General features: G+C 42.4%; 2 protein-coding genes across 4 annotated transcripts in view; both read right to left on the reverse strand.

The window, feature by feature from the left end:
- Positions 1 to 12: 12 nt before the first annotated feature.
- LOC309687971 (long-chain-fatty-acid--CoA ligase 1-like) lies at positions 13 to 13,350 on the reverse strand (the record flags this gene model as incomplete). Its single annotated transcript, XM_082503341.1, is given in 23 exon segments — positions 13 to 1,333; positions 1,453 to 1,524; positions 1,809 to 1,913; positions 1,998 to 2,141; positions 2,234 to 2,350; positions 2,447 to 2,535; positions 2,657 to 2,729; positions 2,940 to 3,035; positions 3,365 to 3,499; positions 3,636 to 3,770; positions 3,875 to 3,952; positions 4,838 to 4,911; positions 5,001 to 5,052; positions 5,144 to 5,176; positions 6,745 to 6,920; positions 7,433 to 7,532; positions 7,753 to 7,854; positions 8,206 to 8,270; positions 9,264 to 9,378; positions 9,543 to 9,730; positions 9,733 to 9,754; positions 9,756 to 9,848; positions 13,315 to 13,350. Coding segments are annotated over 23 exon segments (2,241 nt in total). The 3' UTR covers positions 13 to 1,192.
- A 5,831-nt stretch (positions 13,351 to 19,181) lies between these two features.
- Positions 19,182 to 26,582, reverse strand: part of st3gal5 (ST3 beta-galactoside alpha-2,3-sialyltransferase 5) — a 30,196-nt gene continuing 22,795 nt past the window's right edge. Inside the window, exons 3-7 of one of the 3 annotated variants that reach the window (XM_082503436.1) lie at positions 24,125 to 24,242; positions 23,067 to 23,200; positions 22,018 to 22,204; positions 21,155 to 21,313; positions 19,182 to 20,131 (exon numbers count right to left, since the gene is read on the reverse strand). In XM_082503436.1, the coding sequence (XP_082359562.1) occupies positions 19,874 to 20,131; positions 21,155 to 21,313; positions 22,018 to 22,204; positions 23,067 to 23,200; positions 24,125 to 24,242 (856 nt within the window). In that variant the 3' untranslated portion in view covers positions 19,182 to 19,873. Of the gene's footprint in view, positions 20,132 to 21,154; positions 21,314 to 22,017; positions 22,205 to 23,066; positions 23,201 to 24,124; positions 24,335 to 26,582 lie in introns of all 3 variants that reach the window. The other 2 variants (XM_082503434.1, XM_082503435.1) reach the window with 2 other exon arrangements.

Raw genomic sequence — 26,582 nt, forward strand, 5'->3', positions numbered from 1 at the left:
CCCACAGCGGATTTGAACAGTCCTTATTTCTACGGAATGCGAAAAAGACCATAAAGAACTTTTTTCGAACCTTCGAAAGCAACGAAATCTGGGACACAAATCAGTGACTGATGTCAATACAAAAACAAATGCGACTGATTAAATATAACAAGAAGAAATGAGAATCTTTAAATTTTGTGCATTAGTGAAGCAATGTACAAACATTACACCGATTTTTTAAATCAAATATTTTACAAAATGTGACATTAAAAGCAATTATAATACAAATCAATGTTATTTTTCCTTGTTATCTAAATAATGCATTATTTAAAAAACCGATTCATTCACCAAATCTCTTCCCTTCCTGAACCCACTATAAAGTAATTAAACATTAACAAGGCTTTCCCTCTGTGTCTGCTCCGTATGTTCCTGAGTGACTTCCCTGTGTACAGTAAGCTAACATTGAATTGTTTCATCTGCTGATCCCCCTAGACAAGCCCTGACTGCAACTAAATTAATTCATGCAGACAATGAAGGAACCAAGTGAAACAATCTTGCTGTTAAAAATTTCAACACTAAAACAAAATCATGACATCAAACTGTCTCATCAATGCCAGTGAACCATTCTGTGTGAGAATGATGCAAAACAAAAGTGCACAATGTGTGTTTGCTTTTTGCTGGCCTGAGATTTGTGATGTGACAAAGTTGAAGTACAAACAAAAAACAGCTTCTTCAGACTCAGCACCTTATCAGCATCATCATCATTAATATTTAAATATCAAGGACTAATCAATTCCATCAACAGTTAAAATTGACTTCCTGTCTTGCGTACCACAGATCCTGTAGTCAAATTATTTTTGTGTTCTGTTGAGCATGACAATCGTGTTGTTTGGCCGTGAGAACTAAAGCGAGTCCTCAGGGTTTGTACTGTAGTGTCCTTGTCTTCGTCTATGTCCATAAAATCACATTACTGATTTGATAAGCACCATTGTGTGTGTGGAAGTAGTTGTTACTTTTAATTAAGCCAGGTAATAAAAAGATAACCTGCTTTGTAGTACAGGCCTGTGATGATGGCCTCAGAGGGTCTCATTCATTTGCTTTCTGTTGTGTGCTTCAGCTTGTACCTCAGTTATTCTTTCCCCTTTTAATTGAATCTAAAGCACCATTAGAAGAGCTGCCGCCTATTCTTCCCTCCCGCTCTCCACTTGTCCTTCTACATTTTGATCCCAGCGTATAACTCGTCGATCTGGGATCTGAAGTACTGGCGCAGTTCGTTCCTCTTGGCCTTCATTGTTGGAGTGAGCAGGTCGTTTTCGATGGAGAACAGCTCGGTGTGAATGCAGATGGCTTTTACCTAAAGAACAGACATGTGGCCAGGTGGTGTTAGTGACAATAATAATATTACTTCTAATATTTGATGGAAAAACAATTCAAAGTATACAGAAATACTTCAACTATGACTGAGTGCTGTACCTGCTCAAAGGACTTGAGGCCTCCTGCCTTGCCCAGCCTCAGCATGTCTTCCAAGATGGCTGCTTTAACTTCCTAAATACAGAAGAATGAAAAAATTCTCAATATATTACTCAATATTAACATTGTTAAGCTGCTGAACACTGGCCTATGAGTCATTCAACCATAAAGAGAAACCTAAACAACAGACGAACCAGTGTTGTGTGTACACATAATAATTAGCCATCAGATTTTGCCTTATAAACCGTTTATATTTGCACATATTTCTATAAATCGCTCCACCTATTTCACCTGCAGCAAAAATATAAAGAAATGTGGGATGGCTCAAGACTTTTGTGCAAGCTTTCTGAATCCATTACCGCTCTGCCACATAGTTCCAGGTAGCTGCCCTGCAATCCCAGCGTCCTCCTGGTCCAGTCAGACAGGAAGTCGGGGTCAGGAACCACCACTGCTACCAGACACGCCTGGAGGCAAACAACATGTAAATGTATCTCATTCAAAGTGGACTTTGTTCTAGAGAAACTTGCAGTTTTAAAGAGAGGACCTACCTGCAGACTGTCTCCATGCACAAATACCTGCGCCACCGCATCACTCCTCATGTAGATGTTCTCTATCTTCTCAGGAGCAATGTACTCGCCCTGTGCCAGCTTAAAGATGTGCTTCTTTCTGTCCACGATCTTCAGGGTGCCATTCTGTAAACAAACACGCGCACGCACTGAATCCTGGTGTGGCCACAGACCACATATGTATTGAGCTTAATGTAATGAACAGATGAAGAACCCACCGGAAGCCATTTCCCAATGTCTCCCGTGTGGACCCACCCATCTGCATCGATGGTCTCTGCTGTTCTCTCTGGGTCATTTAGATAGCCTTGGAATACGTTGGCGCCCTTCACGCACACCTGGAACACATACGCACACGTGACTAGTGTGAATGACTGAAACAACTATGGACATTAAGTAAGCTATATGTGCTGATGTCAGCTTTTTAGTTTTACCTCTCCCTCTCCATTTTCAGCCAGGTAGTTCATCTCGGGTACATCCACCAGTTTAACTATGTTACAGGGCAGAGGCGCTCCAACATGACCTGTTGAGATGAAGTCAGTTTGAGGTCATCTTCAGATCAGTAATCATTTCATACTTTTACATAGTTGGTTAAAGTAGGTTAAGTAAGGTTGGTTAAGTTCTGCAGCTTTGTTATGTGCTACCTGCAGTGCAGTCTCCAGGCATGGTCACTGTGCAACCTGCAGTGCACTCGGTTTGTCCATAGCCTTCATAGAACTGAGACAGAGCACAAACCACAATTATTATTATAATCGTTAGTGATGCTGCTGCTACAGACAGAATTATGCAACATGGAAAATGACAAAAGGAGGGCGGGGTGGATCATCCCAGAGGACATTACTGTGATGTCACATACTACGGAAGTAAAACACCACAGGATAACAGTAGATTACATTCAGCAATTGTGTGTGTGTGTGTGTGTGTTACCTGACAGCCTAGTGCAGCTCTGAGGAAGGTGAGAACAACTGGAGATATGGGAGCTGCTCCTGTTATCATGAGACGCACACAGCCACCAAGACTGGCCTGCAGAGGGCAGCACATCACATTATTTACTTCACAGCTTCTCAAATGCATCCCAAACAAACTCACTCAGACATTGTTAATGCTCTGATACTACAGTGTTTTTGTATCGTCATTGTTTGCTCTGTTTTCCATTTTCCTAGAATGGAAAATTTCCTTTTAATAATGTGGATCCCCAGGTAACGAGTAGGTTGGTATTTATGTTTTTTTTTAAATTTTTTCACTGTTGTTTAAAATAATAAACTGTATATATTCATGGACAATTAGTCATTTTGTCATAACAGCAGCTGACAAAATAGTATTAAAATAAAAGCGGTGCTGGCTCTGAATACCTGGACCTTGTTGAAGATGAGCTTATCCCATATACTGTCTTTCCTGATGATGCCTTTCATGATCTCAGAATGCTTCCTCTTGAAGGCAAATTCCAGCAGCCAGCGCTTCCAGGGTGAGTTGGCCAGACCGAAGATCTACACCAGAAGAATTACCAGGATTAAACAGAACAACATCAGTAAAGCTTACGATCAGCACTGCATTTATGCAAAATCGTATCTTTATAAGATATCATAGCACACAAATGAGCAGAGTGCTTACACTTCTTCATACCTTATCATACATTCTGTTTAAGAGTCGTGGAACCACGGGGAACACCGTAGGCTTCAGCACCTTCATGTCATCTGACAGTCGACGAATATCTCCCTGGAAATAACCAATCCTGGCTCCATGTATCAACATGACTCCCTACCAGACAGGGAGAGGAAATTTGGGACAATGTTATTAAAAGGAGCCTGACACAGCAGGCCGGAAGGAATCCTCCTTGATTTTTAACGACAGGTGGAACAAACCTGCACGACCCTCTCAAACATGTGAGCCAGGGGCAGATAGGACAAATGGATATCATTGGGAAGCACTGGACAGGTGGTCTAAAACAAACACACACAGCAAGCAATCAACACAAAGACAAACACACATGCACAAAGACAGAGATGGAAAGCATTAACCTTCGTAATCCCCCCGCCCTCCCCAGCATGTAGGACAGATGCAGAAAAGACAGCAAGCTTCTTCTGAAGCGGTCTGAACGTACGACTGGAGAGAAGAGGGACGAGACCATTAAAGGTCTTAGTGAGCTGTGTTTTCTCTATCTTCCCTTCAGCATTTTTCCTTTCCTTCTCCTTCCTGAAGCTGCATAGACACTAGAAGCGATGTGCAGTGATGTGGGGACAGGGCAGAATAAAGATTAAGGCTATTTGGTGACTTTGAGTGTCTACTGGTGAACAAACTCCTGGTGATGAAAAGTGGGCAGTACCCACAATCAATAAAGTCTCAACTTCCAGGCAAGCACCTGAGGAAACTACTAGACTGACATACGATACGTTAGAGCTGGGGAGTCAAACATAAGGCCCGGGGGCCAAATTGGTCCAACAAAGACTGCAATCTTTGGACATACATTTTACACTTTTTGTTATATTTTCATAAGTTTTACAGTTTTTCCTACTGATAAAGAGACAATTCATATAACATCAAAGTAACAGACAAACAAATGTTTTCTTTAACTACTATAGAAACTTTAGTTTTCTACATTGAGTCCGTAGTAATTCTGAAATGTTTTCTGTAATTTTGCACATTTATTTATTTACAATTTAAGCCTTAAGAGTCACGGCAACAGATTACTTTCATTTACTAGAAAAACATTTTCATGTTATGTAGAAAAACTCAGAAGGGTCACCACAAGGTCTCAAACGACCAGCTTCAAAGAGATGTGCGATGAGCAAACAGAGAGATGGTCTATGATTACATCAGCACCTCACCCCTGTAATCTTGATGACAGCTGAGCAGTTGGAGACAATATTCCCATGTGTCAACATAGCTCCCTTTGGTTTTCCTGAAAGTGCGTACAGGAGACATGGCAAATATTTTAGTTAACTCAAATCAGAGTGGCTGCATGTCACTGTGAGTCTGTGGATGTGTCACCTGTTGTTCCACTGGTAAAGCAGATGACTGCCATGTCCTTGGGCTGAGGGGGCTGAAGAGATGGAGGTAAAAATGGATCAGACAGCATAACAGACAGCATCCTCAATATTTAGAGACAGTCTAACAGGCCTGTGTTTACATACCAGTGGTTCCTGGTGGTTGGCCTTCCCTATGGCCTGTGCAACAAGAAAAGCAGGTTAACTAACAGATCTGAGAATACAGAGATAAAAGGAAATGATGACAACTGAGACAAAACAACAGGAAACGTAGGCCGAAGAAGTAACCATCTAAGAAACAAATGAAAGTGAAAACAGGCCAAATAAACACAAAGCAGCAAGGACAGCAAAACTAAACTATTTGCCTACTTCCTGGATTATTAGCTTTTTGCACATCTGTCACACTGAAATGTTTCAGGTTACTAGAAAAATTTGAATTTTACACAAAGTTAATCAAAGTAAACTTTTCATTAAGTAAAGATGAAAAGCTATCAAAGCCAGTCTGGCTCTGTGTAAAAGCTGTTAACTGGTTGTGCCACCCTCGTATTTGTGATAACCGATAAATCTGAGACGAGCCTGTTCTTTTTGGTCAGCAGTGATTTTCTCCTTGTAACTCTCCCATGATATCATCTCTTTTCTTATTGTTGAATCATGAACTTTGACCTTACTGAGATAAGTGAGGCTTGCAGTTCTTTAGATGTAGTTTTATTTTTGCGCTACCTCCTCGATGTGTCATTGATGCACTCTAGGAGTAAATCTGATTATGTGCCCAATCCAGGGATGGTTCACTCGAACGTTTCTAGATTGATCCATTTTGGCTCGCCCTTAGAACTGCATTTGTAACAACTTTGTAACTGATAGATGTCAAGGACTTTGTTTCCTTTTGGTCTTTTAAACTTTATTTCTTTTAACCTACTTCACTTTGTTAGACAGGTTTAGCATTTCAGTGATTTCATGAGTCAGAAGGTTTGACAGTAATCAAATAAAATTAAACTCAACTTTCTGAGAATGTGGTTAATGGCATTTAAATCATGGTTTAAAAAGGGGGGGGATCAATAACTTCACACATAGAAGGTCTGGGAAGCTTTTTTTCTTTGAATAAATGAAGTTATAATTTTAAAAGACTGCATTGTGTATTTACACCTCCCACTGTCACAGCTGGACACAGGGAGGTGTTTAGCTCAGTATACACATTTTGGGTATTTGGGTCAGATCACATTTAAGTGAATCGCTCTGGAGTTCATTTGGACTCGCACAGAGACCACCTCCTCCAAAGCGTCTCATTGTGGTGGTTCTGGTCTGCACCAGAGTGTGATTACTGTGCTCACATCTGTCCAAGTGAACCACACCATTGACACGGATTGAAAGGTGGGGAGCGTCCCTTTTAATTGACAGCAGTTCTCTGCTAGGTTGGATAGGTTTTCTTTCCCCCTTAATAAATGAAGTCATCGTTTAAAACTGCATTTTGTATTTACTCTAGCCTTTGTCTAATATTCCAATTTGTTTAATGATCCGAAAGATTTGAAAGTGTGAGAAATATACAAAAAATAGAAAATCAGGAAGGAATTGAGTACTTTTACAGCACTGCACAAAAACAGAAAACAAAGGAGAAGCTGTTGAAGGAAAAGAATAAAGTTTATTAAAGGTAAAAGCAGAAGAATGAAATAATTACACACAAAAGACAAAGAAATTACGATAAATAATAATAATAATAATAATTAATTTAAAAAAAGAAAAAGCCTTCTGACCATCATCTCCTGCAGGCTGAGGATGTGGATTCCAGCCTGCTGTCCCCGTTCGATCAGGCTGGTGTTCGGGCTCTCCATTAGAACAATTGTTCTCACACTGTGTTTCGTGTTGTTAATGCAGTCCAGCACTAGATTGACTTTATCCATCACATCGCACACTATAGTTGAGATAGAAGCTGCAAAAACAAATAGCAGATAATCAGCTGAACGTCTTCAGAAAAACCTCTGCCATGTATCCAAATCTTCAACATTATGCACTCCACACTGTATATAAATGCCACTTGTTTTGCACATATTCAACTCTGTATATTTTATATATTTTATTATTATTATTATTATTATTATTTATTTATTTTTTACTATTTAATTTGTAAAAATGTGTATACACACACACACACACACACACACACACACACACACACACACACACACACACACACGTAGGAAAATATTTAGTATACACATCCAGAAATGCATACACTATTATATATTGTACATATATTTATTAGTTTCAGGTTGGCCATTCTTGTATTTTGCTCGTTTGTGTTGTTGTGTTTGCACATCTCTGTTGCTTGTGGGGCTCGCACACAAGAATTTCACTCGCATGTGCTGTGCCAGTGTGCCTGCACATGTGCTGTGACAATAAAAGTGATTTGATTTGATTTGATTTGAAATCACCATTGTTTACCTTTGTCTATAATATAGCTGATAGCCTCTGTTCCCAGCGTGTCATACAGAGGGACTGACACCAGAGAATAGGTGTAACACGCCAGCTCACTGATGGTCCACTACACACACAAATCAGAATCATCAGAATCAGAATACTTTATTGATCCCTGGGGGAAATTATTTAAACAAACATTACAAGATTAAGTTTGATAATGACTCCGTCGTCAAAAAGCAGCACATTCAGGTTCATCTTAGCACTGAAGTAATGAGGCTGTGAGATCATAGAGCAGCTGCTTGTTAAAGTAAAGACTAAAACCTTGAAAGTGTGCGATTATGTACCTCTGGTCTGTTCTGAGAGAATATGCCGATGTGAGAGTCGGCAGTCTTGCTGTTTCCTTTGTGAAGAAATGCAGAACCCAGATTCTCTGCTTGCTCAATTACCTAACACATAAACACACAGACACACACACCAGCTGTTAATGCTGACAAACTCAACCTTGTTCAGCCTCAGAAATCAAAGTTTGATTTATGCTCATTTTGCCTTTTCACCTTCTCATTTACATGTGATCACATTTAGCACAAAGTTACAAAGTGACGATTTCAGATTTGCATACAGAATAAAATGACGCACTTGCAGAGTGAATGTCACCGGCAAACAATGTGACCAAAAAGACGAGGTCACCTTTTTGACCACCACTTTGTAAACAACTGTTTATACTGACTGCAAACTGTAGCTTTCACCCTGGAGGCCATAGTGTTTATACAAGGTGAGCTAATCTTGGTATCTCTTACCTCTCTGTAGGAAATCCATTCATAAGGCTGTTTTGGCTTCCTGGAGCCGACACAGGGACCGTTACCTGGACGATGAAAGAGAAGAGTTACTACAGTGGAAAGTTAGAGCAACCTAATGTCACAAATTCAAAAGTGTTCCCAGGATGTCTTCATACACATATCCCTATTACACATATAGATGATTACACTTCCTACCCTGCATGCTTGGCTGCTGGCACAGCAGTAAACTGAAGTGTTGACTATTTTGTCAGGCTTCTGGCATTAAGAAAGAGTACACAGGTCCCAAAGTCAAACAAACACTGCGGCATCACTGAGAGTTAAAAACTGTCTAAAGTCTTTCATCTTTAATAAAATGATCAGCGTTGCTGCTTTACCAGGTGTAACAATTAAGTTTAACATCCAGGCATCCATGAAAACAGGATTTAATAAATTTAACGGAGTTAGAAGTTAGCAGGAAGTTAGCTCGCTAGTTTCTACCTAAACATGATATAGCATGTTCTGACTGAGAGATTTCTGAAATAATTTAACTGTGCCTTTCATCTTCTTATCTAAATATGGACTTCTGGTTCCAAAACAACTGACACAATGGCTCTTATGGTTGGCACATACATGTGACAAAGCTGTTCCTCTAATGTGGAAAAACCACATGAGTGGTAATCCATGTCATTCACTTTCTTTTTCAGACCGTTCCTCTGCAAAAATGGAAAAAGGGTCCCATTTTTAAATGCTCATCTTTAAAGCAGCAGCATACATGTTTAATATGAAAACTGTAAAAACAACAGTTGCGGTCTCTACAGCTAAGTTTGCCTTAATGATCGCGTAGGAGGTTAATTTTTACATAACGTGTGTCATAAAATTGTATTAAAATATCTAAATATTCAAATAAAATATCCATCTTTTATATACAGTTTTTGTATTCAACAAAGTCAAAGTTACTATGAGATGTTAAACACATCATCACTACTGCACCAGTGCAGTTAAGGATGAATCTGAATGCGAGCTTGATTTATACAGTAAAAGTACCACATTGGGATTAAATTGTATTACTGGTGACTTACTGGACACTCTGGCGCCTCTGAGAAAGAATTCATACAACGTAGTGGCATCATCATAGATATGTGTCAAGGGACTGTCAGTGGTCAGTAGAACTGATCGGCGTGCCAAATCTCCACCCTCACAATGACAATGAAACAGATTGTGAATGCAACAATAACGACAGCAGCTGGAACGTTTCTGTATGAAAAATCTTGTTAGAGAATTAATGACAGCAAGTAATTTGTGGGTCACATCATCGATCAGCATAACTATCCTGTGACTCTGACAGGGACCAAACTTACCTGAACCTCAACTGACTGCATCTGCAGGTCACAGACCTGTGGGAGGGGCCTGGATCGTGTTGCCAGGTAATAGGTTGTTGCAGCAACCACAGCCCCAATGCTGACTAACACAGGGGTGGACATGTTTCTGACGTAGCAGCTGACATCTAGATCTGGCAGGTTCTGAATAAACTCCTCCATGTTATTTGCGATGAGGTGCCTTCAACAACACTGACTGCTCTGCTCTGTTCGTCCAGGTGCAGTTAGACTGAATGCCCTGAGGTGTGGTTGCAAGCAATATGAAGACGTTTTTGGCCAGGAGTTCACCTAGAAAGAGCAAGAGAAGACACATCGTTATTGTACTTTGAATCTTTTTTTATCCATAGTTTAGTAAAGTAAGTAAGTAAATTTTATTTATATAGCACCTTTCTAGATAAAAGATCACAAAGTGCTTCACACAGGGAAGACAAAGTATAAAACAAAAGCAGACAAAAGTTAACAAAATGAGTACTTCAGTGTTTTGGTCAGAAGCCTTGCTGCAGCGTTTTGGACAATCTGCAGACGCTCCAGGGAGTTTTTTCTTAGAGATGTAAACAGTGAATTACAGCAATCCAATTATGATAAAATGACTGCATGAATAATAATCTCCAGTTCAGTACGAGACTTAATTTAGAAATGTTTTGTTAAGTGATAAAAGCAGGCTCACCAAAGTGAGCCGGGTCAAAGATTACCCCGAGGTTCCTGATGGACGATTTCACAAATGTTGAAAGAGGACCAGGAGCATTCATTATCTTAGGTACATGTCTGTCAGGAGCACATACAAGGACTTTGGTCTGTCCTTCATTAAGTTGGAGAAAGTTGTCGACCATCCAACCTTTAATGGATTCTAAGCACTCATTCAGAATCTGCAGCTTAGAAACATCTTGGGACTGGATATCATCTGGGTAGCAAATGCCCTCAAAGGGGCTTAAAATATGCTGGAGAGGAAGTAGATACATTAGAAACAATAAAGGCCCCAGCACAGAACCATGTGGCGCACCATAGGTTATGTTACGACCTGGCTCAAAAGCCGCAACATAAAAAAGGAGACGAATACCAGAGTATAGGTGAGAAGAGGTATTATCTTAGAATGGAATACCAGGTCGGCTAAAATGGCTGATGCCATCAAGGCAAAGACAAGCGAGCTCCCTGGGAAGCTTGCCTCAGGTATGCTTTTATCCACACCTGACTAGGTGTGGCCAATTAGCACCAGCTGAACACATTGAGATGATTAGGGGCTACAGAGGGACGTAGCACCTCCTCCCTCAAAAGGGTTCCTCTAGGACCCCTAAATTCATTAAAAGCCCCTCTGAAGCCTCTAGGTCCTTGACCCACAAACCTGAAATAAAAGTAAAAGCTTAGAAGTGGAAGATGACCGGTATTTAGAAACTGTCACAGAAAAGTATCGTTCATATAGATATGAGGAGAACCACTCCAAGGCAGATCCAGATACACCGACCCAATGTTTCAGCCTTTCAAGCAGAATTCGATGGTCAACTCTACCAACATCAGGAGAACAGAACATTTTCCTGCATCATTTTGCATCAAAATGTCACTGGAGACTCTGAGAAGGGCTGTATGTCTGTGAAGGTTCTCAGTCATCCAGGTCATCGTAGTCTAAGGAGCTTGGAAAGAAAAGCATCAGGACTTCTTTAAGTTGCTTGAAGACGTTTCACCTTCATCCGAGAAGCTTCTTCAGTTCTAGGGTCAAATGGTGGAGAGTCGCAGATTTAGACAGAAGTCAGATATCGGCTGCTGATTATAACCAAATCTTCAAGCCGACACACACAGACAGCAGTGGCTGATGTTTATCCGGACCTGAAAGACTTTGGTCTAATGTAAGGGCTGTTTGTTTGTTAATAATAATCCTGTGCACTGAAGCATGCAACATCTCTTTACTGTTAAGTACAGAAACCAAATGAAAGACTGCTGCTTTTCCCGTACAGTAATAGCAGGCGATCTCGTTCAGCTGTGACTCACGTTACAGTGCAATTGGATCGTATATCATATATTTAACAGATTCTCCCAGGCATCAGATGTATTCGTCCCATTCTGTGCCAGTGTTGTTGTTTAATAGTTGGAGGAGTTCTCAGCATTACAACAAAAACACAGTTAAGCCTCCCTCATCCCAGTTATTGCCCTCGCTCCCACCCTCTCCCTCTCTCGACCCTCATGTCAGGCTCGTGTGTCCCAGCCTACATCTCTCTATGTTTCCTGTTTTATTATTGTGCGTTCCCTGTTCAGTGTGTTTAGTTTTGCTCCCATGTTCATTCATGTGTTTCCACACTAAATACACCTCTGTGTGTTAGTTTTCTGTCAGTCGGGGTCAGGTCGTCTGCGTTCCATGTTTCAGGTATTCGTGTTAAGCATGTCCAGGGTTTTCATGTTCAATTCTAGTTTAGCCAATTTAGGTTATTCTTTATTTTTGTATTGTTTGCTTTGCCCTTTATTTTTGTAATTTTTCCATCAGCTATAACAAAAGCGCTTCATTTTGTCTGCGTTTGGGTCCACATTTCTTAGTCCACACAGTCTCCCAGCACAGACTGTGACTGCAAAGCTGTTGAAGAATAAACAGACTGGAAAGTGTGACATCTTCATGTGAGAACAGATGAAGACGATGACCTTATGGTCCAGACCAGCGGTGGGCAACTCCAGGCCTCGAGGGCCAGTGTCCTTGGTCAAATACAGCTGATTCAAATGGCTAAATGGCCTCCTCAACATGTGTTGAAGTCCTCCAGAGGCCTAGTAATGAACTAATCAATTAATTCAGGTGTGTTGACCCAGGGTGAGATCTAAAACCTGCAGGACACTGTTGCTTGAGGCCTGAAGTTGCCCACCCCTAGTCTAGACTGTAGAAAACACAGACAGCACTTCTCACAGCAACACCAAGGCAGACCCACGATTTGGACTTCTCCTCTCTCAGCTCTTAAAATGAAAGTTGCTGCATTCTCATTAGCAGGATAAAAGAAAAACTGTCTGTAAGACTGAACTGAAGTGTGAGAAAACAATCCTACTTAAAGCACAGCTTGAGTTGAAATGTACCTCAAGAGTTCAGGTTCCTGTATCAGCTGTGCCCTCTCTCACAGTCACATTCTGTTACTCTACATAAACTGCATAACAAAATACATCACTGTTAAATGTTAATGCTATTGTTTCTCTTTTAAGACCAAGAAAAAAAACATTGAAATTATAGAGTGCTCAATTCTTTGCATGTGGTCAAAATTATGAATTCAACAAGGGGTCGGATACTTCTTTCCCCGACTGCACATATGCAGAAAGAGTTCAATCAATTTCAGAAACTTAAATTACAAGTAATATTATTACAGAAAAGGATTTAGCATTTTTAAATAATCTTTTTTATTATTTTGGCAGACCACCCACCAATTCAGTTCAATTCAATTTATGTAGCATCAAATCACAACAGCAGTCACTCTAGCGTGCTTTATATTATAAGGTGAAGACGCTTCCACATTACAAGGAAACCTTCAGTCTAGTTTCTCATCCTTTGATTGCAGAGCGCTTGTTTCACCTACACTAATACTACTCAGTGTTTCATTTCCCAGCACATGCATGACAATAACATGAGCCAGTCTCTTAAACTGGAATAACCTGTAAAAGAAGAGGCTTAGCTGTGAATGCTAACTGTACAACAGTTAATAATAACAGGATAATGCAAGAACAACACACGACACACACTATTTCCGTATCCCCGTGTGTGTTTCTCCATGTTTTAACGTGTTTCTCACCCACTAACCTGTAACAGAGAGCAGCCAGGTGAGACACTGAGCATCCAGTGGCAGGGATCCTGCAGTTTTTACTGCCGCTCTGCCTTCACAATGCACTAATGCACCGTTGACACGCAACAGCAACAAACATTCTTTTAAGAGGTCAGGCGGGGCCACGGGAGCCCTCTAATTGGCTGGCTCCTGGAAAACGATCAGTCTAACTCAAAGTCAAACAATCAATGCATGTTTCTGTAATTTAATCTGATAGTGAAGACTGGGAGACCAAACCAAGCAAAGTTAAACTTGTTCTAATAGCAGTTAAATGCAGAGTATCTTCAAAATTAATAAACAACATCAATGCGGTCTCTTTGTCTGGTGACGCGTCTCTTTCATTTGTCTCATTCTCACACAGTTACAGCCTTCTTGCAAAGGACAGCAGGTTTCAGCAACGCCTGAGTGCCTTCACCTTTGCCACAGTGACCTATGACCCACATGTGGTCAGCTGAGCAAAGGAAAAACTATCTGACACAATGTTCTGGGGCAAAAGTGTGTGTGACCATACATGAAGTTATTTTCTGTCTTGTGATTGTTAAATATTGACTCATCTGTGTTTATCATGTGAACATGGTTCTCAACAGCCTTTAAGCTTAGGACAATATTCCCTCTGTGCTCGGTGCTTTCTATGTCAGCATGACCAGACCAACTTCCTTCTTTAAATCCTGTCAACTACACAACAGTGGACGATCACCAATTACACACACATCACTACAGTGGGCACATACTTCCTCCATGTCTTAAAAAAATAAAAATAAATATTTTTTAATATTGATGGTTAAAGAGCTGGTACTCATACAGCACTTTTCTCCTGAATTTGAGCACTCGGGCGCTTTCATGCTCACAATCATCCTTTTATCTGTATCCAAGCATGAGCTGCTCCTCACAAACACACTCACACTCTGATGGATGCATCACGGCCAACTCAGGGTTTAGCATGTTTTTTGGGTTTTTTTTTCTCTTTTTGCCTGTCCTCTTTGGCTCTTTTGCCATCAGAATTATTGTCTAAAGGCGAAGAAAGATGCCCAACGGACTTACTTTACCAAATTGACTATCCCAGCCTTGCCGTAATGGTCTATTTGATTCACCTTTTATTGTTTATTTTATTTTTTATTTTCACTTGCTAGATACGGGACAGACTGAATGAGGAAAAGAGAAGGGAGAAAGAAAGAGGGAAAGAAAAACAGCGGAGAAGAGGGACGGGGATAAAAAACAAAAACCAACTAAATAAGCAGACAAAAAAAACAAACACATCAATCACCTGGATCACCTGTTGAGAATGAAAAAAGAAAACAAGCAGAAGAAAACGAGAGCAATAGAAAGAAAGACATAGAGACATAAAGAGACGCTGTACACACAACATCACAATGATCTATGGGAATATGACAGTAATATGACAGTAAATACTAAATATTGAACATTATTGTGCAGCACCTAAGATCGACAGCGCACAGTGTGCTTTGAGGTAGGAGCCAAAAAGGGTGTAGTTTGTGTGTGTGAGCAGCCGTGTGTACACCTGTGAGCATGGACGCGCTTGTTTTTAAAAGGTTCCTTCATGTAATGATCTGCTAGAGGGTGTGGGGGGGCCACTGCCCCGTCCACCAGGGCATGAAGCAGGTATGGAGGAGATCAAGACTCCAGACATCCAGAGGCCCCCAGAACACAAGAGACCAAGGAAGACCAACAGAGGGGCAGCCGCGCCACTGTCCCAGTAAGAGCTGAGGAGAGTCCCAGATGAGGGGTCACTCAGCAGCCGCGGAGCAGAAGCCAGGGGGGGTTGCAGTGACGTGCCCGTGAGCTCCGCCGGCAGCCAGCTGTGCCAGAGTGGCCTCAGGCCTCAGGCCGAGGCCACCCCACCCCTGAAGTGGCCCGAGCGAGCCCCAGGCTCCAGGCCCCGATAAGGAGCCACCAAGGAGTGAGCCAGTGTGTACCTGGGCGCCCATCCCCGGACACAAAGAACCACCAACGCACCGATGTCTGAGGGCGCCTGCCACCGGCAGGGGAAGTGGTGGGGGGAGATAGGCCTCCATACCTTAGAGGGCCTGAGATGTCTCCAGAGAGGTGGCGACTGATACCCAACCTGACATATAGACACAGACATACAGGCACACACAGACACAAACATCCATTCCCACCCTCATGCTCTCATATGCACTTACTCCACACTCAACCAACGTGGAGACAGACATAAAGAGACGCTGTACACACAATCACACTCCCCAAGCGTACTCTAAGAACCGGGTCTAGGTACCCTTGCCCCTGGAGGGGGAAACTGCACCCAGACCCAGGTGGTGTTACCCTTTTCCCTGCGGTGGGGAGAAGCAGACCGCCCCGACTCCACAGCAGCAGGGAGGCCCCACACTCCAGACCCCAGTCGGACGGCCAACTCCTCCTCCTGGCCCCCCCGCTCCAGCAGGCCGCAGAGAACGGGGATGTGAGAAGACTCCAAACCTCCCTCCGCCAGGCTCATATGTAGTGTTGATGCATGTGTGTTCTAAGGTGCATTTAAAACCCAGGAGGGCATGGAGCTACCTGCCAGAGAGCAGCAGGTAAGCGCACAGCCCCTCCTGATAGCCCTCAGTGTCTACGTGTATTTAAAATTGAGAGGTGGGCAACGACGCCAGGGGTGGGGTGTACACCCTGATGGTACTTTGGATTCCGTGTATCGTGCCCACCCCCAAGATCCTATATGTATGTGTTATGAGAGTGTGAGTAATGTGAATGTCTAAGATTTTGAAATAAAATTGAGGCACAGGCAGCCAGAAGGGGACAGAGGGGGGGATGCCTCCCCTGCACCCTGGTGCACCCATTCTCATGTGGTACTCATGGCCATTGATCAATGGTCATGAGAATTTGCATAATTACGATTAAGGAACTGACCTCCCAGCCCATTGGTTTCAGTCATTATGCAAATGTACTGTTTATAAGATTTGGGGAAACCTGCAGTCAGCTGAGACTGAAGAAGTCACTTGGATGAGTGACGAAACGTTTCTCCCACAAACGCTACGTCCACATGAACAGAATCAACTTTTGGAGATATAAAGGAGAACATCACAGGATGATACCTGCAGGTCTGACAGCAGCAGGTGTATCACTCCTGTTTCTACCTGGAGACAGCAGTCGCCTCATTGTTCTGACACACAACACAAAACTATCCACAACACTACACACTAACTACACAAGACAACACATTAACTACACACTACAAACACGCTAAACGTCACAAATCTCTCTTCCTAAACAACCAAATGTCGTATTGCCATATCATTTTTGATTGGTCGACATGGTGCATTTTTCCACCAACACGAAAGGGCTGTTTTTTGATTTGGTTTTGGGTTTTCTTTATTTTTTGCTCATAAGCAGAGAGTGCTCGCTGCGCTGTCCTTAGACATTAAACGTGACGAAACTATTGAGGAAAAAACGCTGCATATATATTGTTTATCACGACTCTGGTTTTACGTGGCCTATCAACACAATTTATAAACTGGTATATATCACTTTGTTGCTTTGTCTTTAAGTGGTCATGTGATTGGCTTACCACGACTACTTTATTCTTCCTCAGTCAAACAGCAGCACTCATGCGATTGTTTTGCCCCCTTAGCTCCAGGTGTTGTGCCAAAAAGTTATCGTCGGGCAGAAAGTGATTGCCGTCTGCAGGAGCGCGCAGCTGCTTAAAGGTGTAGCGCCCAGATTACTTACAGCTACTTCCGTACAACTGATGCAGTAAGCTGAGCACAGCTTCAACCGTCTGTTGAAAAATAGTAACGCGACCGCAATTTTCTTGTTAGTAACAGTAACGGCGTTGTAACGATATTCCATCCATTTTTTCCATCCATTTTCATCCGCTTTGTCCGGGGCCGGGTCGCGGGGGCAGCAGCCTAAGCAAAGAGGCCCAGACCTCCCTCTCCCCAGCCACCTCCTCCAGGGGGCATCCTTGTCAGATGCCCGAACCACCTCAGCTGGCTCCTTTCGATGTGGAGCAGCAGCTGCTCTACTCTGAGCCCCTCCCGGATGGCCGAACTTCTCACCCTATCTCTAAGGGAGAGGCCAGCCACCCTTCGGAGGAAGCTCATTTCTGCCGCTTGTATCCGCGATCTCGTTCTTTCGGTCACTACCCACAGCTCGTGGCCATAGGTGAGGGTAGGGACGTAGATCGACCGGTAAATTGAGAGCTTCGCTTTTACACTCAGCTCCCTCTTCACCACGACGGACCGGTGCAGCGTCCGCATTACTGCAGCTGCAGCCCCAATCCGTCTGTCGATCTCCGGCTCCCTTCTCCCATCACTCGCGAACAAGACCCCGAGATACTTGAACTCCTCCACTTGGGGCAGGAACTCATCCCCGACCCGGAGTGGGCACTCCACCCTTTTCCGGCTGAGAACCATGGCCTCAGATTTGGAGGTGCTGATCCTCATTCCCGCTGCTTCACACTCGGCTGCGAACCGCTCCAGTGCGAGCTGGAGGCCCTCACCCGATGAAGCCAACAGAACCACATCATCTGCAAAAATCAGAGATGAGATTCTGAGGCCACCAAAGCGAAAGCCCTCCGCCACTTGGCTGCGCCTAGAAATCCTGTCCATAAAAATTATGAACAGAACCGGAGACAAAGGGCAGCCCTGGCGGAGCCCATCACCCACCGGGAACGAGTCCGACTTATTGCCGGCAATGCGAACCAAGCTCTTGCAACGGTTGTATAGGGATCGAATGGCCCGTAGCAATGGGCCAGACACCCCATATTGTAACGTTGTAACGATAGAAATAGTAATTAGTTAGATTACTCGTTACTGGAAAAAAGTAACGCCGTTATTCCCATCACTGCAAAACACACACACAAATACACCAACACAGTAACGACTAAAGTGTTGTGTTGTTGCACTTTGCCAGCTTTTAAAACACAACCTCCAGCAGCTTGTTCATGCCCCGCCTCCCTTTAGCAGCGGTGCCCGGAGACACATCTGTCTGACAGCGCTGACTGGACTTAAGGTCGGAATGGAAACTCCCCCCCACACACACACCGCACTAGCACTATTAAAAGCGTGCACAGCATTTGTCATATCATAATAATTTATCATATTAATAAGTGCGCGTGCAAACACAGGTTAGTGTTGTTTTCTGTCACGCGCCACCTTTATGGTTTCGCTTGAATATAATTAACTTACCTGATTTCTAAACGGAGCTCGCTTTGATATTCTTCTTAATGCCAGCTGGGATGTGCTGTTCTCCTATTAGCACACTTTCTTTAGCATACTGTATCAAAGCCAGCAAACGCACTATTATTTCTTTCAGTCGTGATTAACTGACTACGGTGAGCTGCTGTCGCTTACTTCGCACCTGTTCCCACGACTTCTTCCCGGTTTCTCGCTCCTCACCTCGCGCACACCTGACCAGCCAATCATGGCATTACATAAGTTAAAAACTTCCGGACAAGTGTTTCTCAATAAGTTAGCAGTAAAAGGTTCAATGCGTAAAATACTAGATCCATGATTCAGCTTTGCGTTCACCAGTCAGTCTTTAAAAGGCGTGTTTTTCTCACGGGTCACTTTATGACAAGATGCAGCGTGGAAGGTAATTTCACTATCAGGGTCTCACATGGCTTGTCAGACCAATCAGCTGGCTAATCACTGGCTCAAAGCAGACTGTAAACTGCTCTCCTTTTAGTGTCACTCAGAGTTAATGAGAAGCAAGTAACTGTCAATATTTAGCCTGCAGCGTCCATCGACCTCCACACTTTGACTTTGTGTGCACCGCTGCAGGCAAATAACTGAACAACATAAGCATAAAAAAACAAAACCAGGCATCAACATACTACATCAAAAATAATGAAAAACTAAAAACAGAAGACTTTCTTCTTTTTTGGACTTTATTAATGAAGACCGACACAGGATGCTCACATGGCTGCGACATATTAAAATTCAGATCAGGAAATTGGATGTTAACATGAAAAAGTGCAAGTCAAATAAAACTACAACGATGTAGAAATAATAAAAATAAAATTATAAATCACATTTTATTTTCACCACAGATATCAAAGATCAGCCACTCGGGAAGAGCAGCAAAGCAGACTTTTTCAATATCACAACGAAGTGAATCTGCTAAAAACAGCTGAAGACACTTTGGTCCAATCTGTGCAACTGAATACAGATTCATTTTGTTCCACTGATAATTTACTGCTGTACAAACATAATTTTAACTTGCATCAGAACAATCACAACAACCATGATACCGAACAACACTGTTTACAAGTTACTGGTCGTGTTCCACAACTAAAAGTAACTCAAATACTGAGAAGCTCCTGATGCATTGCTGATGAGAATCAGTTATTACAAACTGGAAGCTTTGCAACACGTGTGTGTGAGCAAAGACAAGACTGTGGTCCAAGGCCCTTTCTCATTATAAACAAAGCAGTTCTTCATAAAGTGTTTTGTTAAAAATATCCTGTGACTCTTGCTTGACTTCTGTTCAGTGCCTCAGAGAGGATATGAAAATGTTCACACCACAAAAAGGAAGCGCTCTGCACTAGAAGGCTGTGGTGGGTCAGCTGTGGCAGTAGGAGCAGTGGATCCCCCCTGTCAGGTCAGTGATGGTTCCCTCTCTAACCAGTCTTTGCAAGAGCTCAGTCTCTCTGTTCACGTTGTGCATGCTCTGCTCCAGCATGGCACTCATAGGCAGCTGGTCATAGTAGTGCAGTGGCGCCCCGTGCTGGGAGAGGTTGTAGCCAAAGCCTGCCAGGCTGACCTCGTCACACAGCAGGCTAGCTAGAGTCAGCGCAGACACACCTAGAGTGGGAATGTTCTGCAAATATATGTAAAAAAAGGGTTAAACTTTCTTAAAGAGTAAAGACATTTGTTTCTGTCTTCCTGTTGCAGATTTTTCACATCATTTTATTTTCTAAGCAAACTGACTATGGTTGAAGTAAAGAAGGAAAATGGACAAGAGTGAGACACCGGCAAAGTCAAAGTAATATAGGCCATAATAAATAAACTATGACTTAGCTTACTGTAATATGCACAGACAGGTAAACCGATAGTATCACGATATTAGCCTTTTGTTAACACCTTTCCTATGTCTGCCTGTAGCTCATGAGAACAGCAGCTGAGCGCTGAGTAACAACTTTATTCTTGTTCAGAATGACTTTATTACTCCAACAGAGTCGAAGACAGAGGTTAACATAACTTGACACACAGAACCACTTCTAAGCTTTTATTTTCTAATTTCACTAATCTGATCATTACAACTTAAATGAGCTCAAATCAGAAATGGTCACATCTGCTGCTGTTAGATAGTACTGCAATAGTCAAAAGTGACCACAAGGGGGAGTTGCTCCAACACAACAGACTGCAGGCTGGCTACAGCAGGCATGACGATTAAACCTGACACTTGGCACAGTGGCAGATGGACAAAGGGATGTTTTACTGTGCAAACAGATATAACTTGTTCTTTATTAGAAGGTTTAATTCCTAAGCTGGGCTAGCCCGTCTTTCTACGTGAAAAATAATAAAAAAAAAAATACACAATACAAAGGCATTTCAAAAACGACTTCAATGAATCAGTAGTTTAAAAAGTATTTTTAAAACTGACTTCAGTTTTCACTTTAACCAGGGGTGGGGGAACTCCAGGCCTGAGTGCAGGTGTCCTGAATTGCATGGCTAAATTACTCAGCATGTCTTGTTCCCCAGAGGCCTGGTAATGAACTAAGATCTAAAGATCTAAAACCAGAAGGACACCAGCCCTCGAGGCCTGGAGTTCCCCGCTTTATACCAGATTTACGAACAGACACACTTTCACTTAATGTGTGGTATGTGAATCATCAATTACCTGGTCCCAGCCCCACAGGCGTGGCCTGGGAAGAGGATATTTCAGGAGGTCCAGTGCAGTCTCTCTGATCACATGTGGGTTTAGAAGTCTGAACTTACTGGCTTTGAGAGGGATTCTATCTGGAACCTTCTGCCAGAAAAAGAACCAATCCCACAGAGGCTGCAACACAAAGCACAAACTGTTGGTTTCTCAACAGCTCAGAACACTGACTCACAAGAAAACAGCAGTGAGATCTGAGACTGTGTCACACTTTCACGTAGAAGATGATACTGAGGAATTCACAAGTTGACAATGACTTATGGAGCTAGCAACGGAGACGTTACATAATCCAAGAGATCCATGTGATTAAACCACAGGTAGGGGAGGAATTCCTGGAAGCACACTTCAGCCAGACGTCTCACATATAATGTCTGATAAGAGCTTTTCTGATCTTTAAAAATGTCTCTCGTGCTTAGAGGCTATTTGTACTGCACATGATTTTTATTTTTATCTAATACTTTTTCTAATTTATTTTCTTCAAAGCTTGCTTTTATATTAAAATATGAGAATTGATTTCTAATCTTCACCTTACAGACAATCCCAAACTGTGCTATTACAGTGCTGCTACTATTTCCATTCAGTTTAACAGGATCATTCTAACATCTAACTGCATTTAAACATCTCAGTGTTTTTGACTCAGTGCAGCCATCATTATATTTATAAGTAGTCAGATTTTCCATATTTATCTGTTTCTCCAGGGTGTATTCTCCAAGATGGCATATTCTTAAATAATATAGCTTTAATCCAAGAACACGAGCTGATTTATTCGTGTGAAGGTGGGTTGCTGGTTAGTTTGATCAGATGAATTCAGCAGTGCTACTCACCACAGAGAGCTTGTTGATCATAGCAGAGCTCCAGCTGATGTCTCCGCTTTTATACACCACCGTCACAAACAGAGTGTCTGGGTCTGTGTCAGCCCAGCTAAGAGGCGTGCCCTCCGGGTAACTCATCCTGATGGTGGTTCGATTCCCAACGTCAATGCTGAACTTTCCCAGTGGACCTCTGTTTAACCTGAGGGACAAAGAGCCAAAAGCCGAATGACTTTCTATAGTAATATTAGTATGAAATCAAGAAACACCCCACGATATGATCCATCCATTCGCTTCCGCTTATCCTTTTCAGGGTCGCGGGGGTGCTGGAGCCTATCCCAGCTGTCATAGGGCGAGAGGTGGGGTACACCCTGGACAGGTCACCAGTCTGTCCAAGGGCCAACACACAGAGACAGACAACCACTGGCGCTCACATTCACACCTATGGGCAATTTGGATTAATCAATTTACCTATCCCCACCAACTGCATGTCTTTGGACTGTGGGAGGAAGCCAGAGTACCCGGAGGGAACCCACGCAAACACGGGGAGAACATGCACGCTCCACGCAGAAAGCCCCCGGCCTGATGGTGGAACTGAACTCAGGACCTTCTTGCTGTGCGGCAACAGTGCTAACCACCGTGCTGCCCCCCACGATATGATATTAATCCAATATTTCACTCACGTTGCGATATTATTGCATTTTTTAACAATTTACAATCCACTGCTATCAGCCTGTGAATCTGTTGGTAATTACATGCAATACGTCTCTGCAGCCACTAACTGATAAACTGTCAAAGATCACATATCTGCTGCTGTCTTCATGGAAAGAAAGTCACATCTAACTATTACATTTGCACTCAGTAACCGTCCTGTTCTATAGGAATATTACCCGAATACAACAATAATTTGTTTAGTTAAATATCGATATTTGGTGTTACTGCCACCTCAAACATTGCAATACTATGCTGTATCGATTTTTTTTTACCTGGTCAAACATGCATTCAATATGGTCAGGTAGGCTGTTTATTTTGTTCAGGTTTACTCATCAAGCAACAATTCTGACCTGATAATGGTGTCAAAGCGGTCAATCACCGGGCCAAGCTCCAAGCCTTTGAGAATGCCTCCGTTTCCCATGACCAAACAGCGCTGACATTTCCCTGCAGCCTTCTCAGGCTGTGGTGAGTCTGAGGCTGGTAGCTGCAGAGAGAAATTCACACTATTACATCTGTGCTCTGAAAAAGACTGATGCACAGGCGCACAAGTCCGTGGCTTACCACTGACTTGTGGTATATACGTGCATTCAGCTGCAGTGGTATATGTTCTGCATAGTGTAAACCAGGGGTGTCGAACTCCAGGCCTCGAGGGCCGGTGTCCTGCAGGTTTTAGATCTCACCCTGGGTCAACACACCTGAGTCACCTGATTAGTTCATTACCAGGCTTCTGGAGAACTTCAACACATGTTGAGGAAGTAATTTAGCCATTTAAATCAGCTGTGTTGGATCAAGGACACATCTAAAACCTGCAGGACACCGGCCCCCGAGGCCTGGAGTTCGACACCTGTGGTGTAAATGGAACACAAAAAAATAAGAGGAACACTTTCTAGCAAGAGTACGTCAAGTCAAGTGACGTCATTTAAACTTTTGGGGATACTGATGTGATCAGTGAAGCAGCAGAGGGGGTTGTTAATTACTTTCAGCTGCTCTTAATGAAATTAACAACAGGTGCTCCAGGGGAACAAAAAGACAACCGCAGGAGCAAGAGTGGTTCCACAGGTGGAGGCGCTCACATGTTTTCCCTCCTTATCTCTTCTCACTAGTTAGCTAGTTTTGCATTTGGATAAGATCAGTTTCAGGACACCAGCCATTGTCTCACTGCATGCAAGCACGTTGGGGCCATGCAAACTACTGATGATCATTTTGAGTTGCTTAGCTGCTGCATCTTTTTTTTCACTTTCATTTTTGGGTGTGTCTTTGAATTCAGCCCTCTGTAGGTTGATCATTTTCATCCCCCACCCTACTGAGAAGTGTTTATTATTTTTTGAGCAGTGGAAATCACTCAGATACTGAAGGATCTTAACCCCCCCGCCCAAAAAACAAAAAAAACAAAAAAACCTGCATTCACCAGTTTTTGCAGTTCTGCTACTTTGCTCTGAAGACCTCTGAACCCAAACGGCGGGGGATACAAGAAAAGGTCATCGTTCAGCGGTTCATCTTTCCACAGGAAGGGCTGGACATTGTGACTGGAAGCAGGGAGATGAGTTAACAAGCTCTGTCTGGTGTTGCCAGGGCGACACTGACTCTCTAAGACTCTCTGCACATATTCATGCACCAGCTGCAGGAAGAAGAAAGGAAAGCCAGTGTTGGGAAGGTTACTTTTAAAATGTATTCCACTACAGATTACAGATTACATGCCCCAAAATGTATTTTGTAACGCATTCAGTTACGTTACTCAATGAGAGTAACGTATTCTGAATACTTTGGATTACTTAATATATTATCATGCTTTTTTACAACTACATGAATGTACTATTGCTGTGTGATTTATTACTATTACTGAAGGTTACTCTCCATACCAACACCAACTAGATGTTTAAATCTTAATATAAATGAATAACAGTAGGTGGACATTAGGTAAGGCTGCACTTTTTGCAGCGATCTCGTATAGAAAACTATTCGGCGCGTATATAAAACAGGTCCGCGGCTCTGAACTGTAGTAAAGGGACCTCTGGCTAATACGTCGGGTTTGTGTCGGGCTCGTAGCTGAAAACTAGCTTTACTTTGTTGTCTGGGTCAAATTTGCTAGCGAGAGACAGAGAGAGGCGTTGAAAGGCTGCTCCAACGTAACTTATTGTTTCAGAGGAAAACAGGAACACAGTGTACAGTCGAGTCTTAACAGCTTACTTACAACTGGGCTACACTGGGCTGCATTCTTTAGGGCGATGCCTGTAACTCTCTGCCTTCATAATTTTGAATAACAATTAAAAAAAATATTTCTTCACATCTTTCTGTGGGCCGCAGTAGACGTGACATGGGCCGTGAGATTGTGACACAGGCATTAGAGCCTCTTAATGCGTGTTTTGTTTGGATTTCCACCGGCGTGGAATTACCAAAAATAAGAGAGATCATAGTCGAACATATGAAACAGGAAAAGACCGCTGTGTAATCCATTTATTTCAACAAAGTAACTGTATTCTGAATACCACATTTTAAACGGTAACTGTAACAGAATACAGTTAGTCATATTTCGTATTTTAAATACGTAATGGCAGACCGTTTTCATCTTAGAAAATAAAATAATGTCAAAAAGGGAATGAAAGTTTAACTGATTGAAAGACATATGGATCTGATAGATGGGATTATGTAAAAAGCTGAATACAACACAACAAGCTGTCTGCACACCAAGTAAAAAGTGTAATGCAGCACTTCACATCCGGGGCGCTTATCTAATTTCATGACCTGGCTCAGGTTTATAAAAAAAACAAAGCAGCTTCAAACGCCACGTCTTCTGTTACAGAGGCTCGTTCTCTTGTGGTTTTTGCATCTATATCAGAACAACAGCGCAGACACACAGGACAGTGTCAGCTCAGTTTCAGGGCCAGTTAATGAAACGATGAACAACTAGATCAGGTTTAATGTGTAAAAAAAACTGGCACCATTAGCTCACGTTACGGCTGCAGTTATCGATTATTTTCAAAATTGAGTAATCAATTAATTATTCCATTGATTAATCGAGCAATAGGTTAAGAAATACTTGTGTTATTATTGAGAAAATGCAAAATATGTAAAAAAACCTCAAACAAAGTCAAAGGTCAAATAAGATCTATCCAAATCTAAACAAATCTAAACTATATTAGTGTTTTTGCACTGCTGCTTTACAGGATACAGACAATGCTGGACAACACCTCCCACCCACTCCATGACGTGCTGGCCAGTCACAGGAGCGCGCACTGAGACTATTCATATTACCACTGAATAACACAGAAATCATCTTTCTGTACAACTTCTCCATTTAATGTACAGTTGCACCCTTTCCATGCTCTATAGTGAAAATAACATAAGTTTTACCAGTTAGAGTAAAAAAAAAAAAAAAAAAAAAAAAAAAAATAATAATAATATATATATATATATATATACACATATATATAATTATTTTAGGGGTGCAACGATACTCTATCGATATTGAACCGTTCGGTACGCATATGTATCGAACAATACAACATTTATTTTATCAACTTTCCTTCTTACGATGTTGTCTGTGTTGAGCGCTCAGTGGATCTGCGCTCGACAGTGCAGCCTAGGCGGAGTAGTCGAACACAGATTCACTGAGCGCAGCGCAAGCTAGCGAGACAGAAGTTAAGCTCTCCTTGCAACATGGCAAATTGAACCTCCCCCACCCTCATTCAGATCTGGCGTTTGGAACTATTTTGGTTTTCATGTGACATATGACCCTGAAGGTAAGCGCGTCATGGACTAAAGTAAAACAGTATGTTGGATGTGCCACGCAATGCTCAATTACATGGGTGGGAACTAGTGTGTTAGCGCAGTTAGCGTGTTAACGTGTTGGCCGTCCAGCCCCAGGC

Source organism: Aulonocara stuartgranti (genome assembly GCF_965226115.1).
Source record: "Aulonocara stuartgranti genome assembly, chromosome: 2".
Taxonomy (NCBI): Eukaryota; Metazoa; Chordata; class Actinopteri; order Cichliformes; family Cichlidae; genus Aulonocara; species Aulonocara stuartgranti.